This window comes from Lampris incognitus, chromosome 20 (genome assembly GCF_029633865.1).
Source record: "Lampris incognitus isolate fLamInc1 chromosome 20, fLamInc1.hap2, whole genome shotgun sequence".
NCBI lineage: Eukaryota > Metazoa > Chordata > Actinopteri > Lampriformes > Lampridae > Lampris > Lampris incognitus.
In genome coordinates, this window is record NC_079230.1 from 10,835,787 (window position 1) to 10,858,645 (window position 22,859).

At 43.2% G+C, this 22,859-nt stretch overlaps 1 protein-coding gene across 1 annotated transcript in view; it reads right to left on the reverse strand.

Annotated features, from left to right (window-relative positions):
* Positions 1 to 22,859, reverse strand: part of dnah2 (dynein, axonemal, heavy chain 2) — a 223,342-nt gene that overhangs the window by 168,608 nt on the left and 31,875 nt on the right. Inside the window, exons 12-17 of the mRNA XM_056300849.1 lie at positions 21,824 to 22,038; positions 20,242 to 20,388; positions 16,497 to 16,653; positions 7,268 to 7,377; positions 3,758 to 3,887; positions 2,479 to 2,667 (exon numbers count right to left, since the gene is read on the reverse strand). Coding sequence (XP_056156824.1) covers positions 2,479 to 2,667; positions 3,758 to 3,887; positions 7,268 to 7,377; positions 16,497 to 16,653; positions 20,242 to 20,388; positions 21,824 to 22,038 — 948 coding nt within the window. The remainder of the gene's footprint in view (positions 1 to 2,478; positions 2,668 to 3,757; positions 3,888 to 7,267; positions 7,378 to 16,496; positions 16,654 to 20,241; positions 20,389 to 21,823; positions 22,039 to 22,859) is intronic.

Consider the following 22,859-nt stretch of genomic DNA (forward strand, 5'->3'; position numbering starts at 1 on the left):
CGCCCACACACAAACACAAACAAATAAACAAACACACACACACACACACACATTAAAGTACATTGATTTTATCCATGACACATTACCACTTGCACCATTGACATTTATATTAATCTTCCCCCAATCAGTTTCAACACAAAGACAAAAACACATCCCAAAACTACAAGAATACGCATTTCCAAACAAACACATATATCCAAAATAAACAACAACAAAAAATCACCGTCCAAGGGAACGAACACCAGCCAGGATGACTGTCAGAACTGCTGGTCTGCATGGGCTAGCAGTTAGCTTAGCCCGAGCCTACCAGATTGCAAAAATAAATAAGATAATGTAGCCCCTTTTACCCCGTGACTATAGAGGGCAGGGCCCTAGGTTCTCTCACTATAATCCAATTTATATTAATCTTACTTTGGGTTCCCTAATTATACCAATTCCCATGAAATGAATAACCTTTACATGAATAATCAAACAAGACAATGTTGCAACTCGAAATATTTTGTTATTGTAAAAACAAAATAAATAGTGCACCTTTACTATATCTGGCTCAATACCGTTCAAATACAAAATTAAAGTAGGTACCTTTTCCAATATTCCAAATTAAACACATGAAACGTTAACTAAACTAAAGCTGGCATCTATCAAACTAATAAAGAGATCCTCAAAAACCCACCCTCGTTGCAGGCCTGATTTCAAGTGTCCAATCGATGTTATTGTAACCGATTATTTTCTTGCCCGGTGCGGGATTCGATACGGGGTGTACTGCACCACAAGGCGATGTCACTAACCGCTCGGCTAAAGGGTCAGACCCGTTAAATAGGGACTAACGTGTCTTATTAGTAGTTTACAGTCGTCACCCTCCCCGGAAGCGCGCCTTCGCGCTTTGTTATTCCCACGCTCCGAGGAGACTTCTGAGGATCTGCACACTTCCGCATCCCACCGCTGCCACCAATGTAACCGGTTATTTTCTTGCCCGGTGCGGGATTCGATACGGGGTGTACTGCACCACAAGGCGACGTCACTAACCATGATTTATAGTGCTAGCTCACTGTGTGGTATTATGCTGTCTTTGTTTTGTGCCATCTCAAATGCACAGACTAGCATGTATCAGCCTCAGTGTTTATTTCACATAATAATTTGCTCATGTAAAACTGCGCACTGAGGGGCGTCCGGGTAGTGTAGCGTTCTATTCCGTTGCCTACCAACACAGGGATCGCCGGTTTGAATCCCCATGTTACCTCCGGCTTGGTCGGGCATCCCTGCAAACACAATTGGCCATGTCTGCAGGTGGGAAGACGGATGTGGGTATGTGTCCTGGTCGCTGCACTAGCACCTCCTCTGGTCAGTCGGGGCGCCTGTTCGAGGGGGAGGGGGAACTGGGGGGAATAGCGTGATCCTCCCACGCGCTACATCCCCCTGGCGAAACTCCTCACTGTCAGGTGAAAAGAAGTGGCTGGCGACTCTACATGTATCTGAGGAGGCATGCGGTAGTCTGCAGCTCTCCCCAGCAAAGGGGGTGGAGCAGCAACCGGGACAGCTCAGGAAAGCAGGGTAATTGGCCAAGTACAACTGGGGAGAAAAAGGGGGAAAAATAAAAACAAAAAACCAACAAAAAAAAAAACAACTGCGCACTGTGCTGGATACCGAAAAATGGCTATTGTCCTCCCCTAGCCTAGTCCTCCAAATAAAACCTACTTGACTTGACTTGACTTGCGGGGTGTAAACAGCACAGGGTGCTGACCTGTCTATATGGGATTCTAAATGTGACTTAGACCTTGTAACTGAAACACAACCAAGGCAGAGCAAAACAGGAAATTTATGACTTTTTCAGTTCGGAAAATGATGAGACTCTTGTTTTCCTGTCTGTGCAGGCATGCATGTTTGTATTTGAATGTGTTTGTGCATGTGCTGTTTGGTGCATGCGTGTCAGAGAGAAAATAATATTTTTCATCAGCAGCATTTCCCAGTTTGAAGTAAATGTGTACGAGAATGAAATGGAGACTTCCCGGCACGTCTGCATTTCTCATGCAGGTCTATGTCTGCATGCCCTGAGTCATCTCTGTTCTATGTTTGTTACATCTTCTGTCACATCAAGTGACATAACTCACTTAAGTGACATTAGTGGCTGACGTAAGCTTTTTAAATCTGTCAAATTACGCAAAGCTGCTGGCCCAGACGGTATCCCACCTCGTGTCCTTAAAGCATGTAGGAACCTAACATAGTGACAGAACAGGTTAAGAATGTCTGTAAAAAAACATTTGATAGCTGACTAGAGTCAGTCTTAAGAAAACCCTTATTATCCCTGTACCCAAAAAAAAATTACATGAATCCCATCTTAATGACTACAGACTATGAGAGAGGTGACAATGTGCATGTTTTTGTGTCAATGTGCTTATGCTTGTCCAGTTGGTGTTTGTCTGTGTTACTAAATGTGTGTGTGTGTGTGTGTGTGTCTGGTGGTGGGTGGGGTATGGTAACCTGGGCCTTTTTCCTTGAGGGTTCCTCCCTCAAGACCACCTGCACCATGAAGAGGGGGTTGGGGGATGTCTTGCTGTCCCCATTGATGGCCTTGGCGAGCTCTTGCAGAGACCACTTGATGTTGAGTCGCAGGGCCTCCTCCACCATACGATCCACCTTCTCAGTGTGGGTCACCCAGTGCTGCTGAACCTAAAATACCCACAGACAACACAGATACAGAGAGAGGAAAAGCAACTCATTAGATACAGCTACAGACCTAGCTGACTCTTACTCTTCTCTCTGTGTTGAGGAAAAGACAGGCAATCCTCGATGGCACAAGGAAGAGTCATCTCAGGCATTATCCCCACTTTTTTTTTGGATTGCATATCAAACAGCTGTTGTTGCTCCGCATGCTTCTTGCATATCCCTCTTGCAGTAGTGTTGTATGCTTACAGTACTGTTTGTTATTCGCTGAAACAGTTCAGATGGACTGTTGTGATTATGAAAATAATCATAGGCATAAACACATGCACACAAACAGGCAAAAAAAACAATTCACAGAGATCACAGTAACAAATATGGGAACATACACACACCATTAAAAAAAGTTATTTACTCTAAAGTTTAGATTCAAGTTGTTTGTGAATACCCAGTTTAGAACTTTCGATACTAATTTCAAAACAACTCATCTTTGTGGACTGACACCATCTTATTTAGGATGCAATTGTCCTGTAAAGCCAAGAACACACTAGAAGACTTTTAAAGTCCTAATCAAGTAGGAATGTACTCGGCATCACACACTGACTGACTTTCGCTGATTACAGTCTTAGACAAACATACTGGTTTCAACTGTAGTGACAGAGGCACACAAACTTGCCATAAAGCCCAGACTTGTCCAGATTCCAGTCGTAAAAATCAAACATATTTGGAGTAATCATATTGGCTCAGATTTGTCAAAAGACTCTATTAGGTAGCGAGCTATTTGAATCTTAAACCCCCACACACTACAAACTAACTTGGGCTGACTGTTCATGGTGACCTACCCTATTTTGCACAGACACTGCATGATCTTGAAAAGCAGTCACCATGTTCAAATCAGGGTTATAATCTGCCTTTAAAGCATCTAGTGTGTTCTCAGATTAAATGTTTGATGTTGGTAAGAAACAAGCCCAGAGCGATTTTGTTTTTCCATCTTTTCATAGTCTCCATATTTTTGGAAGTGTTGGCAATTCTGTAAACTTAAATTAAGAGGTGGGATGTCACAACTAGTGAATAAATATGGATGAAAAAATGTAGAGACCTCAGGTCCAGCGCTGCAGAAGGTGTCGTAGACGTGGGTCATAATTTCCACGATTTCCCGGTGTGCTGAGCACAGCTTCTGGAGCTGGCGCTGTTGGTGGGCCTTCTGGTTGTTGTCAAACTCCAGATCCCTGGGGGATTAACAGCAAGAGAGAGAAGAGCCTTGGTAGCGTACCACATCTCAAGTGGACAAAAAGCAGCAGAAAAACAGAAACATTCATCACTGCTGATGATTATCTTCAATGTTTAGTCAGGAACCTTGTGAGTCATTTGTTAAAAATAAAAATCTTTCAGGCCATGTCCTTTTTTATTTTGAAGGGGGAGTGACTGCAACAGAAATATAAAATCGCCATTTTTTGGACCTTTACCTTTTTAACCAAGAAAATCAGAGCAAAAATTACACTAAAGAAGTATATTATATGGGGTGCGCGGTGGTGTAGCGGTCTAAGCATCGGCTTTGTGTCGATGCAGTTGCCCACTGGGGACTCGGGTTTGCGCCCCGGTCTCGTCAGATCCGACTATGGCCGGACTCGATGAAGCAGCAATCATTGGCAATGCTGTCTTCGGGAGGGGGGCGGAGTCGACTTGTGTTCATCACGTGAATGCATCTGTGTGTGTGTTGGAAAAAGCAGTGGTTCGGCCTGGAGTCGCCTTGTCATGAAAGCGGGGAGGCGTCTCCTTCGAGACTGCCGGCCGGAGAGATGCAGTTGGCGAACGCACGCAGTACGAGTGTGGGTGTTTGAATTAAAAAAAAATAGGGATTGATTGGCCACTAAATTGGGAGGAAAAATCAGAAATAAAAGATGTGTATTATATGCTGTGGAAAATCCATCCACTGAAGATGCACAAACCAGTGCATTCTTAGTGCCGGTCCCAAGGCTGGATAAATGGAAAGGGTTGTGTCAGGAAAGGCATCCAATGTAAAATCATTGCCAAATCAAATATGTGGGTCATGAATCAGATTTCCACACCGGATCGGTGGAGGCCCGGGTTACCAACGACCACCACCAGTACTGTTGGCCAGCAGGGTACTGGTGATCCAAATGAATTTAATCGAGTGCAACTGGACTTGGTATATATCCGTGAAGACGTTTCGCCTCTCATCCAAGAGGCTTCATCAGCTCATACCTTTCTGACTAGACCATGCTAGTCTGACTGGCTGGTGATGAAACTCAGATATTTATCCTCTTTGGAGTCATTATCAGAGCTATTGATGTCCATGGCTCTTTTGTGTTCCGATGTTAAGCCACGCCCATCGTTATCAGAGCTATTGATGTGCATGGCTCTTTGTGAAGAAGCTTAGCCGCCAAGAACAACAGTCGGTCACTAACAGCTCCAATGACTCATGACCACTGAATGGAGCACTAACGAAGTCGAAACTAACACCCCCAACGACCGTCACAGCTTAACATCGGATCACAAAGAGCCATGCACATCAATAGCTCTGATAACGACGGGCGTGGCTTAACATCGGAACACAAAAGAGCCACATATATCAATACCTCTGATAACGACGATGTGGGGATAGTGAATCAGGAATTGCGGTGGATTAGCAAGGAGGAAGTGAGGGCAGCTATGAAGTGGATGAAGAGTGGAAAGGCAGTTGGTCCAGATGACATTGTCTGTGGAAGCATGAAGGTGTTGAGAGATGGAAGTGGAGTTTTTAATTAGATTGTTTAACACAATCTTGGAAAGTGAGAGGATGCTTGAGGAATGGAGAAGAAGTATATCGGTATCGATTTTCAAGAATAAGGGTGATTTGCAGAGCTGTAGTAGCTACAAAGGTATGAAGTTGATCAGCCACAGCATGAAGATATGGGAAAGAGTCGTGAAAGCTATGTTAAGAGGAGAGGTGATGATTAGCAAGCAGCAGTGTGGTTTCAGGCCATCAAAGAGCACCATAGATGCGATATTTGCTCTGAGAATGTTGACGGAGAAGTATAGAGAAGGTCAGAAGGAGTTGCATTGTGTCTTTGTGGATTTAGAGAAAGCATATGACAGGGTGCCGAGAGAGAGGGTGTGGTATTGTATGAGGAAGTCGGGAGTGGCAGAGAAGTATGTAGGAGTGGTGCAGGGTATGTATGAGGGAAGTGTGACAATGGTGAGGTGTGCGGTTGGAATGACAGGTGAGTTCAAGGTGGAGGTGGGATTACATCAAGGATCAGCTCTGAGCCCTATCTTGTTTGCAATGGTGATGGACGAGATCAGGCAGGAGTCTCTGCGGACTATGATGTTTGTGGATGACATTGTGATCTGTAGCGAGAGTAGGGTGCAGGTTGAGGAGAGCCTGGAGAAGTTGAGGTATGCATTAGAGAGAAAAGGAATGAAAGTGAGTAGGAGTAAGACGGAATACATATGCATGAACGAGAGGTAGTCGTATGAGTTTAAATACTTGGGGTCAACTGTTCAAAGTAACAGGGAGTGCAGAAGAGAGGTGAAGAAGAGAGTGCAAACAGGATGGAGTGGGTGGAGAAGTGTCAGGAGTGATTTGTGACAGAAGGGTACCAGCAAGAGTTAGAGGGAAGGTTTACAAGATGGCAGTTACACCAGCTATGTTATATAGTTTGGAGACAGTGGCACTGACAGAAAGACAGGAGGCAGAGCTGGAGGTGGCAGAGTGGAAGATGCTAAAATTTTCATTGGGAGTTATGAAGAAGGACAGGATTAGGAACGGGTATATTAGAGGGACAGCTCAGGTTGGATGGTTTGGAGACAAAGCAAGATTGAGATTGTTTGGACGTGCGGAGGAGAGATGCTGAGTATATTGGGAGAAGGATGATGAATATGGAATATTCCAGGGAAGAGGAAAAAAGGAAGGCCAAAGAGGAGGTTTATGGATGTGGTGAGGGAGGCCATGCAGGTGGCTGGTATGACAAAGGAAGATGCAGATGACAGGAAGAGATGGAAACAGATGATGCGCTGTGGCAACCCCTAACGGGAGCAGCCGAAATTAGTGGTAGTGGATTATATGCTGTGTAAGCTACTGTTTACACCAACCAGAGTGAAAATGGATCAAAGCACCACTGATGTGAATTGTAAAGGGTTCCCCAAAAATTCAATAATTGTCAGTCTGGAAGCACATTGACAGTGTTGTCGGAATTTTTCTATTTCTTTTAGAAATGTATTGTTTACTGGCAGCAGCAGCTGGTGCAGCTTAACATTGAAATTGTGTGCGAAATAGTTGAAACATCACTAGTTTTCAAATTAGGTACTACCTCTCCTCTTATTATCATTATTATTATGTCTGAAAAACCCAATGATGACAAGGTTTATGCATGAATCTCTTCAATGAGAGACATCTTGCCTTCAAAAGCAATGCAAGAAATCTGATTCAGCAACTATATTTTCCAGCACATTTTCAAATACTTCAGGTGGTGATAGGTCAAGTAATTGAAGCATTTAGCATTAAAAATTGCACATTTTAAGTTTCTATTTAGCATATTAGGGATATTATGTATTGAGGAACACACCATGTCCCTCAATGCATGGGACTGCATGAGTCTGATGTTACCTAAACACAGTCTTGCCATCCACACGAAACAGCAAGGCTTCACTGATCTGCTGACAGAGTCCAGAGATGGCCAGGTAGGCTACCTTGTACTCATGCACTATCAACTGAACCTAGAAGGAGAGGAGAGGAGAGAAACAGAATGAGAGAAAAAGTTAGTAGGAGCTGGAATACAGTTCCCATGGGCTATCCTTTAAGGTTTTATGGTTTAAAGGTGCTTTGTCATTTCCTCCACTCCACAAATACTCCCACCTTTCCATTCTTCCAAGGTCTCTTAACAGTATTCCTCATCTCCCCCTAACTTCCATCCCCATCTTCCTACAGTGATTCTCCAGATATGAGAGGTAATTATATGAGGATATATCAAGGCTCAAACACAACCCAGCCACTGGGGATGCACTAGCCAGTGCATTCCTGGTGCCGGTCCCAAGGCTGGATAAATGGAGGGTTACGTCAGGAAGGGCATCCAGCATAAAACCTTTGCCAAATCAAACATGCAGCTCATCAATCAGATTTCCATACCAGATCGGTCGAGGCAGCAAGTAGAGTGTGTTGAGAAGGTGGACGGAGTACTTTGAGGGGCTGATGAATGCAGAAAATAAGAGAGAGAGAAGGTTGGATGATGTGGGGATAGTGAAACAGGAAGTACGGTGGATTAGCAAGGAGGAAGTGAGGGCAGCTATGAAGTGGATGAAGAGTGGAAAGGTGGTTGGTCCAGATGACATACCTGTGGAGGCATGGAGGTGTTTAGGAGAGATGGAAGTGGAGTTTTTAACAGCAAACTCCAATTCCAATGAAGTTGGGACGTTGTGTAAAATGTAAATAAAAACAGAATACAATGATTTGCAAATCCTTTTCGACCCATATTCAATTGAATACACTACAAAGACAAGATATTTAATGTTCAAACTGATAAACTTTATTGGTTTTTTTTTTGCAAATATTCACTCATTTTGAATTTGATGCCTTATTCATTCATTCACTCATTTTGAATACTGATACCCAATCATGACACTCACCTGTTTCCAATTAACCTGTTCACCTGTGGAATGTTCCAAACAGGTGTTTTTCGAGCATTCCTCAACTTTCCCAGTCTTTCGTTGCCCCTGTCCCAGCTTCTTTGGAATGTGTTGCAGGCATCAAATTCACAATGAGTGAATATTTGCAAAAAACAATAAAGTTTATCAGTTTTAACATTAAATATCTTGTCTTTGTAGTGTAATCAATTGACTATAGGTCGAAAATGATTGGCAAATCATTGTATTCTGTTCTTATTCATGTTTTACACAACGTCTCAACTTCATTGGAATTGGGGTTTGTAGATTGTTTAACATAATCTTGGAAAGTGAGAGGATGCCTGAGGAGTGAAGAAGACATACACCGGTACCAATTTGCAAGAATAATGGTGATGTGCAGAGCTGTAGTAAATACAGAGGTATAAAGTGGATCAGCCACAGCATGAAGATATGGGAAAGATTAATAGAAGTTAGTTTAAGAGGAGAGGTGATGATTAGCTAGCAGCTGTATGGTTTCATGCCATGAAAGAGCACTACAGATGTGATGTTTGCTCTGAGAACGTTGATGAAGAAGTATAGAGAAGGCCAGAAGGAGTTATATTGTGTTTTTGTGGCTTTAGAGAAAGCTTAATATGACAGGGTGTTGAGAGAGGTGTGGTATTGTATGAGGAAGTCAGGAGTGGCAGAGAAGTATATCAGTGGTGCAGATGGGCATCTGAGCAGTGTTGTGGTCGATTCCATTGCCTAGCAATACGGGGATCGCTGGTTCGAATCCCCGCGTTACCGCCGGCTTGGTTGGGCATCCCTACAGACACAATTGGCCGTGTCTGCAGTTGGGAAGCCAGATGTGGGTATGTGTCCTGATCACTGCATTAGCACCTCCTCTGGTCGGCCGGGGCGCCTGTTCGGGGGGGGGGGGACTGGGGGGAATAGCGTCTTTCCCTCATGCGCTACGTCCCCCTGGTGAAACTCCTCACTGTCAGGTGAAAAGAAGCGGCTGGTGACTCCACATGAATCGGAGGAAGCATGTGGTAGTCTGCAGCCCTCCCCAGATCGGCAGCGAGGGTGGAGCAGTGACCAGGATGGCTCAGAAAATAGGGTAATTGGCCAAGTACAATTGGGGAGAAAAAGAGGGGGGGAAAAAAAGGTAGTGCAGGATATGTATGAGGGCACTGTGACAGTAGTGAGGTGTGCAGTTGGAATGAGAGATGGGTTCAAGGTGGAGGTGGGATTACATCAAGGACCGGCTCTGAGCCCTTTCTTGTTTGCAATGGTGATGACGGATGATCAAGCAGGAATTTCCGTGGACTATGATGTTCGCGGATGACATTGTGATCTGTAGTGAGAGTAGGGCACAGGTTGAGGAGAGGCTGGAGAGGTGGAGGTATGCACTAGAGAGAAGAGGAATGAAAGTCAGTAGGAGTAAGACAGAATACATAAGTGTGAACGAGAGGGAGGACAGCGGAATGGTGAGGATACAAGGAGTAGAGGTGATGAAGGCGTATGAGTTTAAATACTTGAGATCAACTGTTCAAAGTAACGAGGAGTGCGGAAGAGAGGTGAAGAAGAGAATGCAAGCAGGGTGGAGTGGGTGGAGAAGAGTGCCAGGAGTGATTTGCGACAGAAGGGTACCAGCAATAGTTAAAGGGAAGGTTTACAAGATGGTAGTGAGACCAGCTACGTTATATGGTTTGGAGACGGTGGCACTGACAAAATGACAGGAGGTGGAGCTGGAGGTGGCAGAGTTGAAGATGCTCAAATTTTTGTTGGGAATGACAAAGAAGGACAGGATTAGGAATGAGTATATTAGAGGGACAGCTCAGGTTAGACGGTTTGGAGACAAAGCAAGAGAGGCAAGATTGAAATGGTTTGGACATGTGTGGAGAAGAGATGCTGGGTATACTGGGAGAAGGACGCTGAATATGGAGCTGCTGGGGAAGAGGAAAAGAGGAAACGCTAAAGAGGAGGTTTATGGATGTGGTGAGGGAGGACATGCAGGTGGCTGACATGACAGAATAAGATGCAGAGGACAGGAAAAGATGAAACAGATGATCCGGTGTGGCGACCCCTAAAGAGAGCAGCCGAAAAGTAGTATATATCAAGGCTCAAACACACAGCCCTATCTCTCTCACTCTCTGGTTTGAAACACAACAGACAGGTCTTATCCTGACTGCATCTGACCAACACATATGAACACACATCCAAGACGCCAAGAGCAGAGAGCAACACTCATGCCGAGATTCAACATGCCCTCCTCTCTGCTTTTTTTCTTTCTGAATTTGACTCCGTGCATCACCTCTCTTCTCTTCAACATTCTGTTTCTCCTTTCCTTTTCCCATCTTTCGCTCTCCCTTCTCTCCCTTTCGCTCCCTCTCTCTTTGTGTCCCGCTCTCTGTCTCCCTCACTGTACTACAGGACCTAATTCCTATGGAGAGTAATTCTACTCACACTCAAAATCCCAGATCCCAGATTTTACAGCTTTCATGAGGATAGGGCACAACGCATGGAATAAGCCTCTAAGAGAAAATGTCTGAGGGTGTGGGTGTGCGTAGAGGGTGGGGGGTGGGGAGGTTAATTGGTGCGGGGTAGTTCATATCTCTTGCAGATTCTCTCACCGTCTTTCCCTCAACTACCCCTCCATCTGTTTCTCTCTCTCCCACCAGTCTCTCTCTCTCTGTCTACCTAAAATGGTGGGGAGGCACTGCCAGGCATTTGACTTTGGGCTTGACAGATATTGAAATTGGCTCAATGTGAGCCTGACGTTAAAGCCCCAGAGGGGAGGGGCATGGTGGCAATCCCTGTCACTGAGTGTTAGTGTTCATTTGACTTGCTCAGCCTGCCACAGCTCCAGCTACCCTCTGGCCCAGGGGTGGCTAGCCATGTGCCATGTGTATGCAGGTTTCATTCCAGCCGGACTCCACACCAGGTGATTTCACTGATTAGCACCCCTTCAACCAAAGAGGAAGAATGTATCAGTGAAATCACCTGGTTTAGAGTCGGGTTGGACTGAAAACCTGCATACACATGGCTCTCCATGGCACATGGTTAGCCACTGCTACTCTGGTCCATCATTCTCTGGCATTCATTATTGTTTGGAGACAGAAGGCTAACAGCAACCTATATACAAGTCACGTCACATCAAGTCAATCTTATTTGTATAGCCCATTATCACAAATTACAAATTTGCCTCAGTAGGCTCTACAGCAACACAACATCCTGTCCTTAGACACTCACATCAGATATGGAACAACTCCTTAAAATAACCCTTTAACAGGGAGAAAAAAATAGGTAGAAACCTCAGGGAGAGCAACAGACGAGGGATCTCTCTCCCAAGACGGACAAATGTGCAATGGATGTTGTGTGTACACAATTTTAAGAATACAACATTGAAAGAGGATAACATTATAATGGAATTATAAGATATATGAAGAACATGATGAGGAGGACGCCAAGCAGTGTTCAGATGCCACCAGAACAGCCTAGGACCTGAACCACGTGACCAACATCACCATATAGACCTGACAGGAGGACAGACTACATATGTACAGACTCACATCACACCATTCACATACATGGGAGGAAAGACAAAAAAAAACAAAACAAACATTAGTCATACATCAAAGTGAGAGAAGGCTATACCATTGAAACAGGATATGCATTTATAAGATTTTTTTTTTTTTTCAAAAGTGATGGGGGGCCTGTCCGCGGTGGTGTAGCGGTCTAAGCATCGGCTTTGTGTCGATGCAGTTGCCCACTGGGGACTGGGGTTCGCACCCCGGTCTCGTCATATCCGACTATGGCCGGACTCGAAGAAGCAGCAATAATTGGCAACGCTGTCTTCGGGAGGGGGGAGGAGTCAGCTTGTGTTCGTCACATGAACACGTCTGTGTGTGTGTCGGAAAAAGCAGTGGTTCGGCTTGGGTTCGCCTTGTCACGAAAGTGGGGAGGCGTCTCCTTTGAGACTGCCGGCAGGAGAGATGCAGTTGGCGAATGCATGCAGTACGAGGGTGGGTGTTTGGACTAAAATAGGGATCGATTGGCTACTAAATTGGGAGAAAAAAGGGAAAAATCAGAAATAGATTTATATATATAAAAAAAAGTGATGAAGGGGATGCCAAGCAGTGTCCCGGTGGCAACCACCATCACCATGGAGACCTGGGAGAAGGACAGACTATATGTGCACACAGGGGAGGCTCACATCACCATTCACATCCACAGCAGAAGAGAAAGGAGAAGACATCATTCAAAGAAAAAAAACGTGAGAAGAGAACAGTTTGCAATAGTCGGTAATCTATACATTATAATCCTCTTGATTAGTCATTTGAGTACAATCATCAGCCCTTACAGGCACATACAGTATCATCCGCATCGCAATGGAAATTATTTTCCATGACTGCGTATAATTTGGCCAAAAGGTGAAATATAAAGAGAGAAAACGTACCTTTTCAAACTGGCATATTCAGTCTGATCCCCACTTCATTGAGTTTTGTGCAGATGATGATTTTATATTTATCTGTTCTATTAACTATTTATTGTCTACCCTGCTTTGTTTTGATTTTATGCTCTCTGATACAGTGCTGCTTGTTTGCTTTTGTTTTTTTTAACTGTGTTCTGTAAGGTGTCCTTGAGTGCTCTGACAGGCACCTATAAATAAGATGTATTATTATCATTATCATTAAATGAAGAGTGCCAAGAACCGAGCCCTGAGGTATGCCATATTTAACATCACAGAATTTCAATGTAATATTATTTTAACAGACACAATGTGTTCTTCCAGATAAGTAGGACTTAAGTCAAGAGAAAGCTAAGCCAGACATACCAAAATTACAATTTATTCTCTCTAATAGTATACAGGGATCAGTGGTGTCAAAGGTTGCACTGAGGTCCAGTAGTGAAAGCAGAGGGGTAATCAGAGTCCATAGCTAGTAGAAGATTGTTCACCACTCTGGTCAGAGCAGTTTCAGTGGAGTGACAGGCCCTGAAAACTCATTGAAAAGGTTGTACAGATCGTTTTATTCTATGTGGGTCAAAAGTTGTCGATACACAACTCTATCTAGTACTTTAGAAAAGAATGGAAGACCAGAGACTGGTTGATAGTTATTAAGAGAACCTGGATTTAGGTGTGGTTTCTTAAGTAGAGGCTTGACCACAGCTGTCTTAAAACTGCAGGGAACAGTGCTAGTAATATGTGATAAATTAATGTTTAGCATTGTAGGTCCCGGGAAAGGTCAGAGGTCTTTAAAAAGTTTTGCTGGTAAAGGCTCAAGTAGGCAAGTAGTTGGTTTAGCAGCTGACATGAACTTAGTCAAAGTATCAAGAGAGATAGTCTTAAAAGCTGTAATAACAGGGAAAATCAGTGACTCATTGTATAGATATGAATTTGGTAAGACAGGATCTGTAGGAGTAGCTGAAGTTGAAGAACTAATTTTGTTTATGATCTCATCAATTTTATTGCAGAAAAAGTCTAGAAATTCATGGGCCATGAATGGTGAGCAGCTAATAAGCTGCTTTTAATAAATTTAGCTACAACTGCAAAGAGAAACCTGGGATTATGTTTATTAATAGTAATTAAGTGAGAGAGATACGATGCTTTCGCAGCAGTGAAAGCACACTTGTATTTCAATAAACACTCATGCCAAAATGGGTAAAAAACTTCCAATTTTGATTTTTGTCATTTATGTTCCAATCTCCTGCAGGCCCACTTAAGAGCATGTGTCTCGTTGTAAACCAGAGTGTAGGCCTCTTTAGTCGCTGAGCTGTGGCAGTGAGATGTGCAACTAAATCGAGGAGACTAAAGAGGGCCACATTTAAGTCACTAGTGAACATTTCCAACAGTCAGTTTCTACAGTGCAAGGAGCCAAGACTTCAGGCAGCTGCTGGCCAAATGTACCTACAGTGGTTGGACCAACATGGCGAGTGGCAACTACATCTGTGTTGACATTAACAGGACAGGCCAATAATGCTTCAAATTTAATGAGAAAATTATCTGACATAGCAGATGTGGTTGGCAAAACATTCAGATTAGAAACAGCTATCCCTTAACATAAAACCAAATCAAGGGTGTTACTATTGCAATGAGTCGATTCTTAAACAAACTGAACAAACCCAAAAGTATCAACAAGCACCAGAAAAGCTTTACTCAGAGCGTCAGCAGCCTTATTCAGACGAATATCAAAATCCTCAAGAATTAGATGCTCAAGTAACAAGACCTGAGACAGATTCTCCAAATTCTTCAAGAAATAATGAGTTAGGGCCAGGAGGTCGATAGGAGTATCACAATCTGGATTGAGCAGAGTGTATTTGTGGCTGAGGGTGATGGACTTCGATAAGAGCCTCAAAAGATTGGAATTTAGATTCAAGTTTAGACGTTAAATTGAAATAGTTAAATATTAAGGTGCAAATGATCTCTTTACAGTCAATATGGATATGTGTGGGTGTGTGTGATTACCTGGCAGTCTGTTTTTCCTTTGTTTTGTGTGTGCTCTGCATATGTGTGTCATGAACCATATAGGAGCTATCATGAATGGTTAAAGCCTGGGGCCAACCTCACAAAGCCACAAACGTGTGTGATGATACTGAACAACAAAAATATACTTGCAAACACACACACACACACACACACACACACACACACACACACACACACACACACACACTGGCAGAAAAACTCACAAACACTCTGACAGACGTGCACGAGTCTCCCCATGAATCTTCCCACACAGTGACCTTTGTGGGGGCTGATTGCAGCTTCCCCCGACACCCCATGTATCACGGCCTAGACTGCAGCCAGGAGGCCTCTGCTGCTGCTCTGCACTTTTTGTGACATAACAGCTTGTGACATTTGTTCTTATCACGCATAAATTATAGACCTCCACAAATGCTCATAATAATAGGCTCCGAATCTGAGACAACGCCTAACAAAGCACTGTGAAACAGAAGCACAGAAACAGCATAATAGCACCAACAAATCTAAGATTTGAGATTTATATTTATAAGATTTATATTTATTTATAATTCCTTCATCATTTCTCAGTACTTACATACATTCAAGCAAAATTTGTCCTCTGCATTTAACCCATCATTACACAGCTGAGGTCTTCGGCATTTTGTCTACCCTTTAATGACGAAGGTAAACTGAAGTGTGATGTTCACTGCTGACTGAGAGGGATGTCAGGCACCCAAACTGAGATGGTATATATTTCCAAATTTTAACAGTGCAATGAAAAAGTATAAATACAGTACAAGAATGTGCTGACAAAATGTATTTTGCAGTTCACTTTTATTGATAGCCTACAGCCTTCCTAATGAATGAATATCCAAATAGACGAATATTCAGGTTCAGCCCTAGTTTCCGATATACATTTTTTCATAAGAATGAAAATATGGAGGACAGAACGATGACAGCTAAACGACGAGCAAAACAAGAGCGATTGTGTGACTGAGTGAGTGAATAAGTGAGTGAGGGAGACAGTGTGATTCATTTATTACAGAAGTGGTATTAACTTGGTTTTAGCTATTTTTTCATGTTATAATTATCAGTTATATTTTTTTATGAATGCCAAAGCATCGCTTCATTCCAATAAAGCTCATAAATTGAAAATTTAATTATTATAGTGAGATGATGACTGATTGAGTGAGTGAATGCAAAGACAAAGCGAATGAGAGATGAGAGAGCCTACCATGAACAAGAGCAAGGTTGATAAGGAGGAGAGATAATGCGGGAAAAAGGAGAGAGAGAGAGCGAATATAAGAGGGAGAAACTACAGGGTGTAACTCCGTCTGTTTAGTGTTTTTACAGAGTTGCTCTTCCTGTACTCATAAGTCCAGCTAGGCTTGAGGAATACTGTACCACAAGGTCAGCCAGGCTGTCCACAAAACACAATAAATACATAACCGACATTCGCAGGGCAAACTTCTCTTTGAGCTGCGGCATCCAAGCCAACAGCCAAAACCTTAAACCAATGCTGGGTACTATATGCTTAACACCAACCTTGTCACCATTCAATCTAACCTGACCTTGAAACTTCACCATAAAAAAACCAGCAAATATGTCCCTAAAAACATGCCGTGAGCACTTTTCTGAGTTTCTTTCAATTCTTTTTAAGAGAGTCTTGGACCCCACTGTATGGTTTAATAGTCCACTAAATGAATAAACAATACAGTGATATAGATTTATCCATGCAGATGTCAGTTAGGGCTGTGTCGTGTTGTAAGACCTTGGCGATGTGCTGACGACAGTCACTGATGAAAAGGTTGGAGGCTCCTTTGGATGACCACAGTAGCTTGGTGAGCCCCGGCTGGAACTTCTTATCCAAAAAGCGGATGTGCTCCCGGAACAAGCCAAGCTCATCAGCAGGCAGGTCTGCTATCATCCTGGTACATGCACGCACACACACACACACACACACACACACACACACACACACACACACACACACACACACACACACACACACACACACACACATATCGTTTTGGGAGTATTGTAAGTATTGATGTGCTTCTGTCACAGACCAACTATTGTAACAATCTAAGGAAGGAGAGTGTCATCCATTGCTGTTTTCTGTATCTGCCTGATTTCTACTGTGTGAAAATAAAAGCCCCCTGACACTGTTACTATAACTACACAACTAAACTTGCCTTGACAATGAGTGTTTCAAATAACTTTATTTAAACTTCAATGCTCCCCAGTCATGGTACTTGAAAGCACCCAACACTGCTGGTTTTGGTTTTTGCCAGTTAGGTCATTCAATGCACTTGTCTTTCCAGGTCTAAAAATACCACTGAATAACTGACTTTAATAATGGACACAACAGGTGAATGTAATAATTACCTGGCAAAACAGAAATGCAGCAGTGTTGGGGATACACGAAGACCAGGATTGGGTAGCAGAGGTATAATTAACTTTTGTGTAAAAATAATGAAGCTGACTGAACTGTTTCAATATTAATGAAACTACTATTAAAGCCTTTTTCAGCTTTTTGTTTATAAATGTGCATATACGTTAGGATTGAGACAATGCTACAACAGTTGTAACCGGCAGCAGAATGCAAACAGGTGCAGTGCAGAGACAATCATATTCGACGTTATGCATATAACTAATGTTCCCTGAGGGAGGGTATGGGGGATTGCGCCCTCATGAGACCAACCTGAAAAACCGTTATCAAAATGCCAGTCAAGGCCAATGAGGCTGTAGCAGGCAAGGCGATATATTGACAAATATATTGAGTGGTGCAATTTATTTTCTCGAGTTGAGATGTGGAGAATCTGCACTGCTTGCTGGGAGGAGTGGGTTTGCTGCTCGCGGAATTAGACTTCATTGTCAAGTGGGCAGCCAGCGTCTCTTCCAGTGGAGGAATGTTTGCTAGCGCCGCAGCCTCCATATCCTCCAAGTTCAAGAAGTGGGGAAACGGAAGTGGCAGTGGAGCATTAGGACTCACCCAGGACTGCCTGAGCTTATATACAAAGTTGGGGAAGACAGGCAAATTGTGCCTCACCACAGCGAGCTGCCACGGGAGAAAATAGCAGCGAAAGTACCTGCCAGCTGGGTTAGTTGTTGGAGAGGAGGTGATGCTGGCCACGGCACTTCTAGGTGCTCGGCCACATGGTGGCACAAGTTGATCAAGACCAGGGTGGTACCATCAGTCTTGGTTGGAAGATCTCCAGCACAGAGGACCTGGGAAGGCCTTTCTTCATCTCCTCCACATCTGCTTTTGACCTCCTCTTCTGAGATGCTGCCTGAAGCGGCGAGGGAAAGCTCATCCTCAGACAGCACACCAGGCTGTACATTTCAACAGAGACAGTGAAGTTGGCTGGGCCCTCTTCCATAAATGCGTACTCAGTAGGGAGGACTTCATCCATCTGATCCTCCCATGACCGTCCTACTCCTTCACCTAAGTTTTCACATTCAGGATCAAACTCCGCAGAGGACTCTGTGGTTCCAGACAGCAGGGGATCTCCAAGCACAGCTCAGCTTCCCAGCACCCTCTACAGGAATACCACACGCTTTTCCAGAGTTGACCTCCAGAGTTGTGACAGTGTGCACAGGTATCTGGTTTAGCAAGTGACGCTTTAGCATGCAACATGCCAAGACACACCCAGCAGGCATAATAAGGATCCGTCTCGGAGAGGGAAATTCCATAAGCCCTAGGGCACAGATGATCTTTCACCCTCACAGCTAACTTTTCTTTTTGTCAGGTGCCATTCCACTTGGCAAGTTAGCTTGCTAAACAGGCGTGGAGCAGTTATGTTAGCGAGACAGGTACATGCACAGGTATACGTTAGTTGGGCTAAATGTGGTAAGCAACTAGTTAGCAAGCTAAACAAGCGCTATGTATGCAACCTTAGTAGTGACATCTTGAGCAGGGAGCTGGCTCACCTCTTGCAGGCAGTTAAATCACTAGCAAGGGTTCTACAAAAATCAGGTTATGTGAGGTGAAGTGCAAAAAAATTGAGGGGCAGAGGCTGCACAGGGTCTTTTGTAGCCTCAGGGAAGGTGGGAATTCCCCTGCCTGTGACATCCTCATTGGCCTTGACAGGCGTTTTGATAAAGGTTCTTCAGGTTGGTCTCATGAGGGCGCAATCCCCATACTTATGTGTTGTACCAACCGAAAGGGAACTGTTTCTTTTGGGTGCTAAGAGGCTTTTTTGTTTTTATGTCTTGAGACAGCAAATCTGAACTTGGGGGTGAGATGATTTCAGGTGGTCACAAGATAATTTATGGGATGTGAAAAGCAATATTTCTAATACAGAAACAATTCTTTTCTCTGATAAAAAAATATTTAATGCCAAAGCTCCCTAATAAAGCATGAAAATGGGAAATACAATGATAACCTGGTGTAACAGTTCACCATTCCATGGCTGCATTAGGGCTGTCTCAAAACTGGCCAAAAATGACGCTCGATTATTCCTTCTAAAAAACAAATAGGTTTGAACCATTAAAATATATTTTTGCGCATTATGTCCATGAGAGTGCAAACTAATACAACGAGAGACATAACTACTTGTATAGGTATATTTATTTCTACGTAAACTTGTCTTTTAAAAGATCTACATACCTACACATTACAAGATAAACAAATAAAATAATGTCCTATACCGTAAAACTTAATTTAAAGACCATAGATCTCTCTCTTGTTGCACCATGGTTGATCCTAGAGTAAAAAATGAGAACAGGCTCTCTCACAGAGTGAAATGAATGATTCATAATTGATGTTATTCGATATCCTAGTTTTTTATTTGGGTATATATTTTCAAGATGTGCCCTGAGGTTACTAGTGGTGGACTGGTAAGCTAACTGTAGCTTACATAGCTTGCATATGACTTTATCTCAAGGTTCCACAATTTTTCCGTTTTCTGACCAAGATCCGAAGTATTTCCAAAGGGGGCCTTTTAGATTATTCGGAGTGAAAATCACTCTGTGGCCGAGTTGGGTTGTGAACTCTGCCATCTTTACCACACGGTTGTTGTTGAATTATTCGCTCATTTCAGCTTGACCTAAGTTTCATTTTCAACTAATGAAAGTGACGTTGTGTGACTCCTGTCCATCATGCATCATATTCAGTGCAGCGGCCAAGGCCCTCGCGAGAATTCCCAAGGCAGACAGCCATGGTGGTGCTGCTTTCTTTTCCCACAAATATACATTTTCACACTCGAATGTCTGTTTTTTGGGGGATTTTTTTGCAATTCAGCTATAAATTTGAATTTGGAATATTCATTGCCAGCCCTAGTCTGCATGCCTGTGACATGGGTTTGCCAGTGGGAATCACTGCATTTATTGTAATCGCGATTCAAAAAGGTTTAGCAACAACAACAGGCAGCTTAACCAAAATCGACCAAAAAATCTTTGAGTCTTGGATATTCCAAATAGCGCTGATGATACCAGAGCATCATACCATCTTTGGGCATGTTGCAGCTCAGAAATTAGTATGTGTCCTTTGCAGCAGTGGGCATGTTTCAGACCTGCTGTGGTCCTGGACTAGCAGCAGAACATTCTCCCGGAGCACCCTGAGGTCCTCCCTGCGCTGGTAGAGATTGATCACGTAGTGGGGAATCTCAAAGCCCAGACGCTCCCAGTAATTGATCTCAGAGAACATTTTCAGCAGTTTCCTAAAAAAAACACATGCACGCACACATGCACGCATGCACACACACACACACACACACACACACACACACACGGAGCTAAAAAAATTGCTAAAATTCTGCCTTTTCTGTCCATGGTTGATGCAGAGACTCTAATGCATCCATTTGTTTCATCCAGACTTGATTACTGTAATGTTCTGTTTTCAGGTCTGCCCCATGCTAGGACTAAAAGTCTTCAGATGGTTCTGAATGCTGCTGCTAGAATCCTAACTAAATCTAGGAAATTTGACCATATTACACCAATTCTTGCCTCCCTTCATTGGCTTCTGTTCCATGTTAGATCAGAATAAAAGGTGCTTCTACCGACTTATAAAATCCTAAATGGGCTTGCCCAATCTTACCTGTCTGATCTCCTTAAACCGTACACTCCTTCTCAGGCTCTTCACTCTCAAAATACAGGGCCCCTGTGTGTACCCAAAGTTAAAAAGAAGTCAGCTGGTGGCAGGGCCTTTTCCTATCGGTCCCCGTTCTTGTGGAATAACCTGCCTGCTGCCATCAGACAATCAGTCTGTTGAGTCCTTTAAATCCAAACTTAAAACTTACTTTTTTGCCTTAGCTTACAATTAGTTAACTTTAAGCTGAGTACTTCACAGCCTGTTCTGGATGGCAGGTCGGTTTCTGTCTCAATGAATTTACCTACCAGTTCTGCCGACGAGATTATAGAGTATAGATTATGACTAATTGATGACTTAATTGATTATGACTAATGGCTATTGTAAACTGTTCTCTTCTCTCACGTCTTTTCTCTCTCTCTGAATGATGTCTTCTCCTTTCTCTTTTTCTGTGTGTGAATGGTGTCATGTGAGTCTCCCTTGTGTGCACATGCAGTCGGTTCTCCTCTCAGGGCTCTGTGGTTATGGTCGCCGCCACCTGGACACTGCTTGGCATTTCCCTTTTCACATTTTCTTTTTATATATCTTATAAATTCACAAATATATATATTTATATATATTTGTATTTTTTTATGTTTTTACTTGATGATGCTGGTCATGTGGCTTGGGTCCTGGGCTGTTCCAGTGGCATCTGGACACTGCTTGGCATCCTGTGCATCATATTCTTCATAAATGTTATAAGTCCATTATAAATCTGTTTATCCTCTTTCAGTGTTGTATTGTGTAAATTTTGTAAACACAACATCCATTTCGATGAGAAGGTCTAAGGACAGGATGTTGTGTTGCTGTAAAGCCCACTGAGGCAAATTTGTAATTTGTGATATTGGGCTATACAAATAAAACTGACTTGACTTGACACACACACACACACACACACACACAATACAGTGTTGCTGTGTGTGTGTGTGTGTGGGTATAAAAAGCTAGATAAAATGTTTAAATACTTTCACTGATAAAAGCCCACAGATGCTGTGTGTGTTTGCTTGTGTGGTGACCACAGAACCTACTGGTCAAAATTGACATCCAGTATGGCAGTGTTCTCTCTGCTCCGCACCATGAGGGGCTGGTCCAGCCTCTTGAAGCTCTCTCTGTCCAGGCCCTGGCTCCACTCACTGAAGCTCTTCCTCAGCAGCTCATCCAGTATCTCGACCAGCTGGCTATAGGCCAGGTGCACCTCACTGCAGATCTCTGTCTTGGGCAGGAAGTGGGCCCACCGGAGCACCTGGTTATAGCCGGAAGAGCAGGGAGTGGGTGGGATGACAACAGTTGGATGAGATTGGATGGCACTGGATGTGAGGGTTAGAATGGGAGGGTCAGAGGGGGCCATCACAATGAAAGCTTCAAAATTCTGCAATAATGCCTTCAGACTGTGATGAATTGGAAAAAAATTGAGGGTAGCCAAACTGGACATTAGCATATGCTTACACTATTAAGATCTATGTAGTCCTCTCCAAATTCATATCAGGTGTGTCAACCTGTATCTCTTTGGAAGACAATACTGCACATTGGACGATGCCTCAAAACACTGTTTGTGCACAATGCTCTTTAGTGCGGAGACTAAACAGTGCAATAATTCTCTACCTTGGGATATATAAAACATATAAAGGATGAGTAGCTTTGAGTTTTCCCTCAATATCATAAAAGGGTAGTAATATTTTTATACTGCACACTTAACAGCAGTACAGAGGGTATAGTCAGGGGCTAGAGTCCAACACAGTGATATACACTACCGTTCAAAAGTTTGGGATCACCCAAACAATTTCGTGTTTTCCATGAAAAGTCACACTTATTCACCACCATATGTTGTGAAATGAATAGAAAATAGAGTCAAGACATTGACAAGGTTAGAAATAATGATTTGTATTTGAAATAAGATTTTTTTTTACATCAAACTTTGCTTTTGTCAAAGAATCCTCCATTTGCAGCAATTACAGCATTGCAGACCTTTGGCATTCTAGCTGTTAATTTGTTGAGGTAATCTGGAGAAATTGCACCCCACGCTTCCAGAAGCAGCTCCCACAAGTTGGATTGGTTGGATGGGCA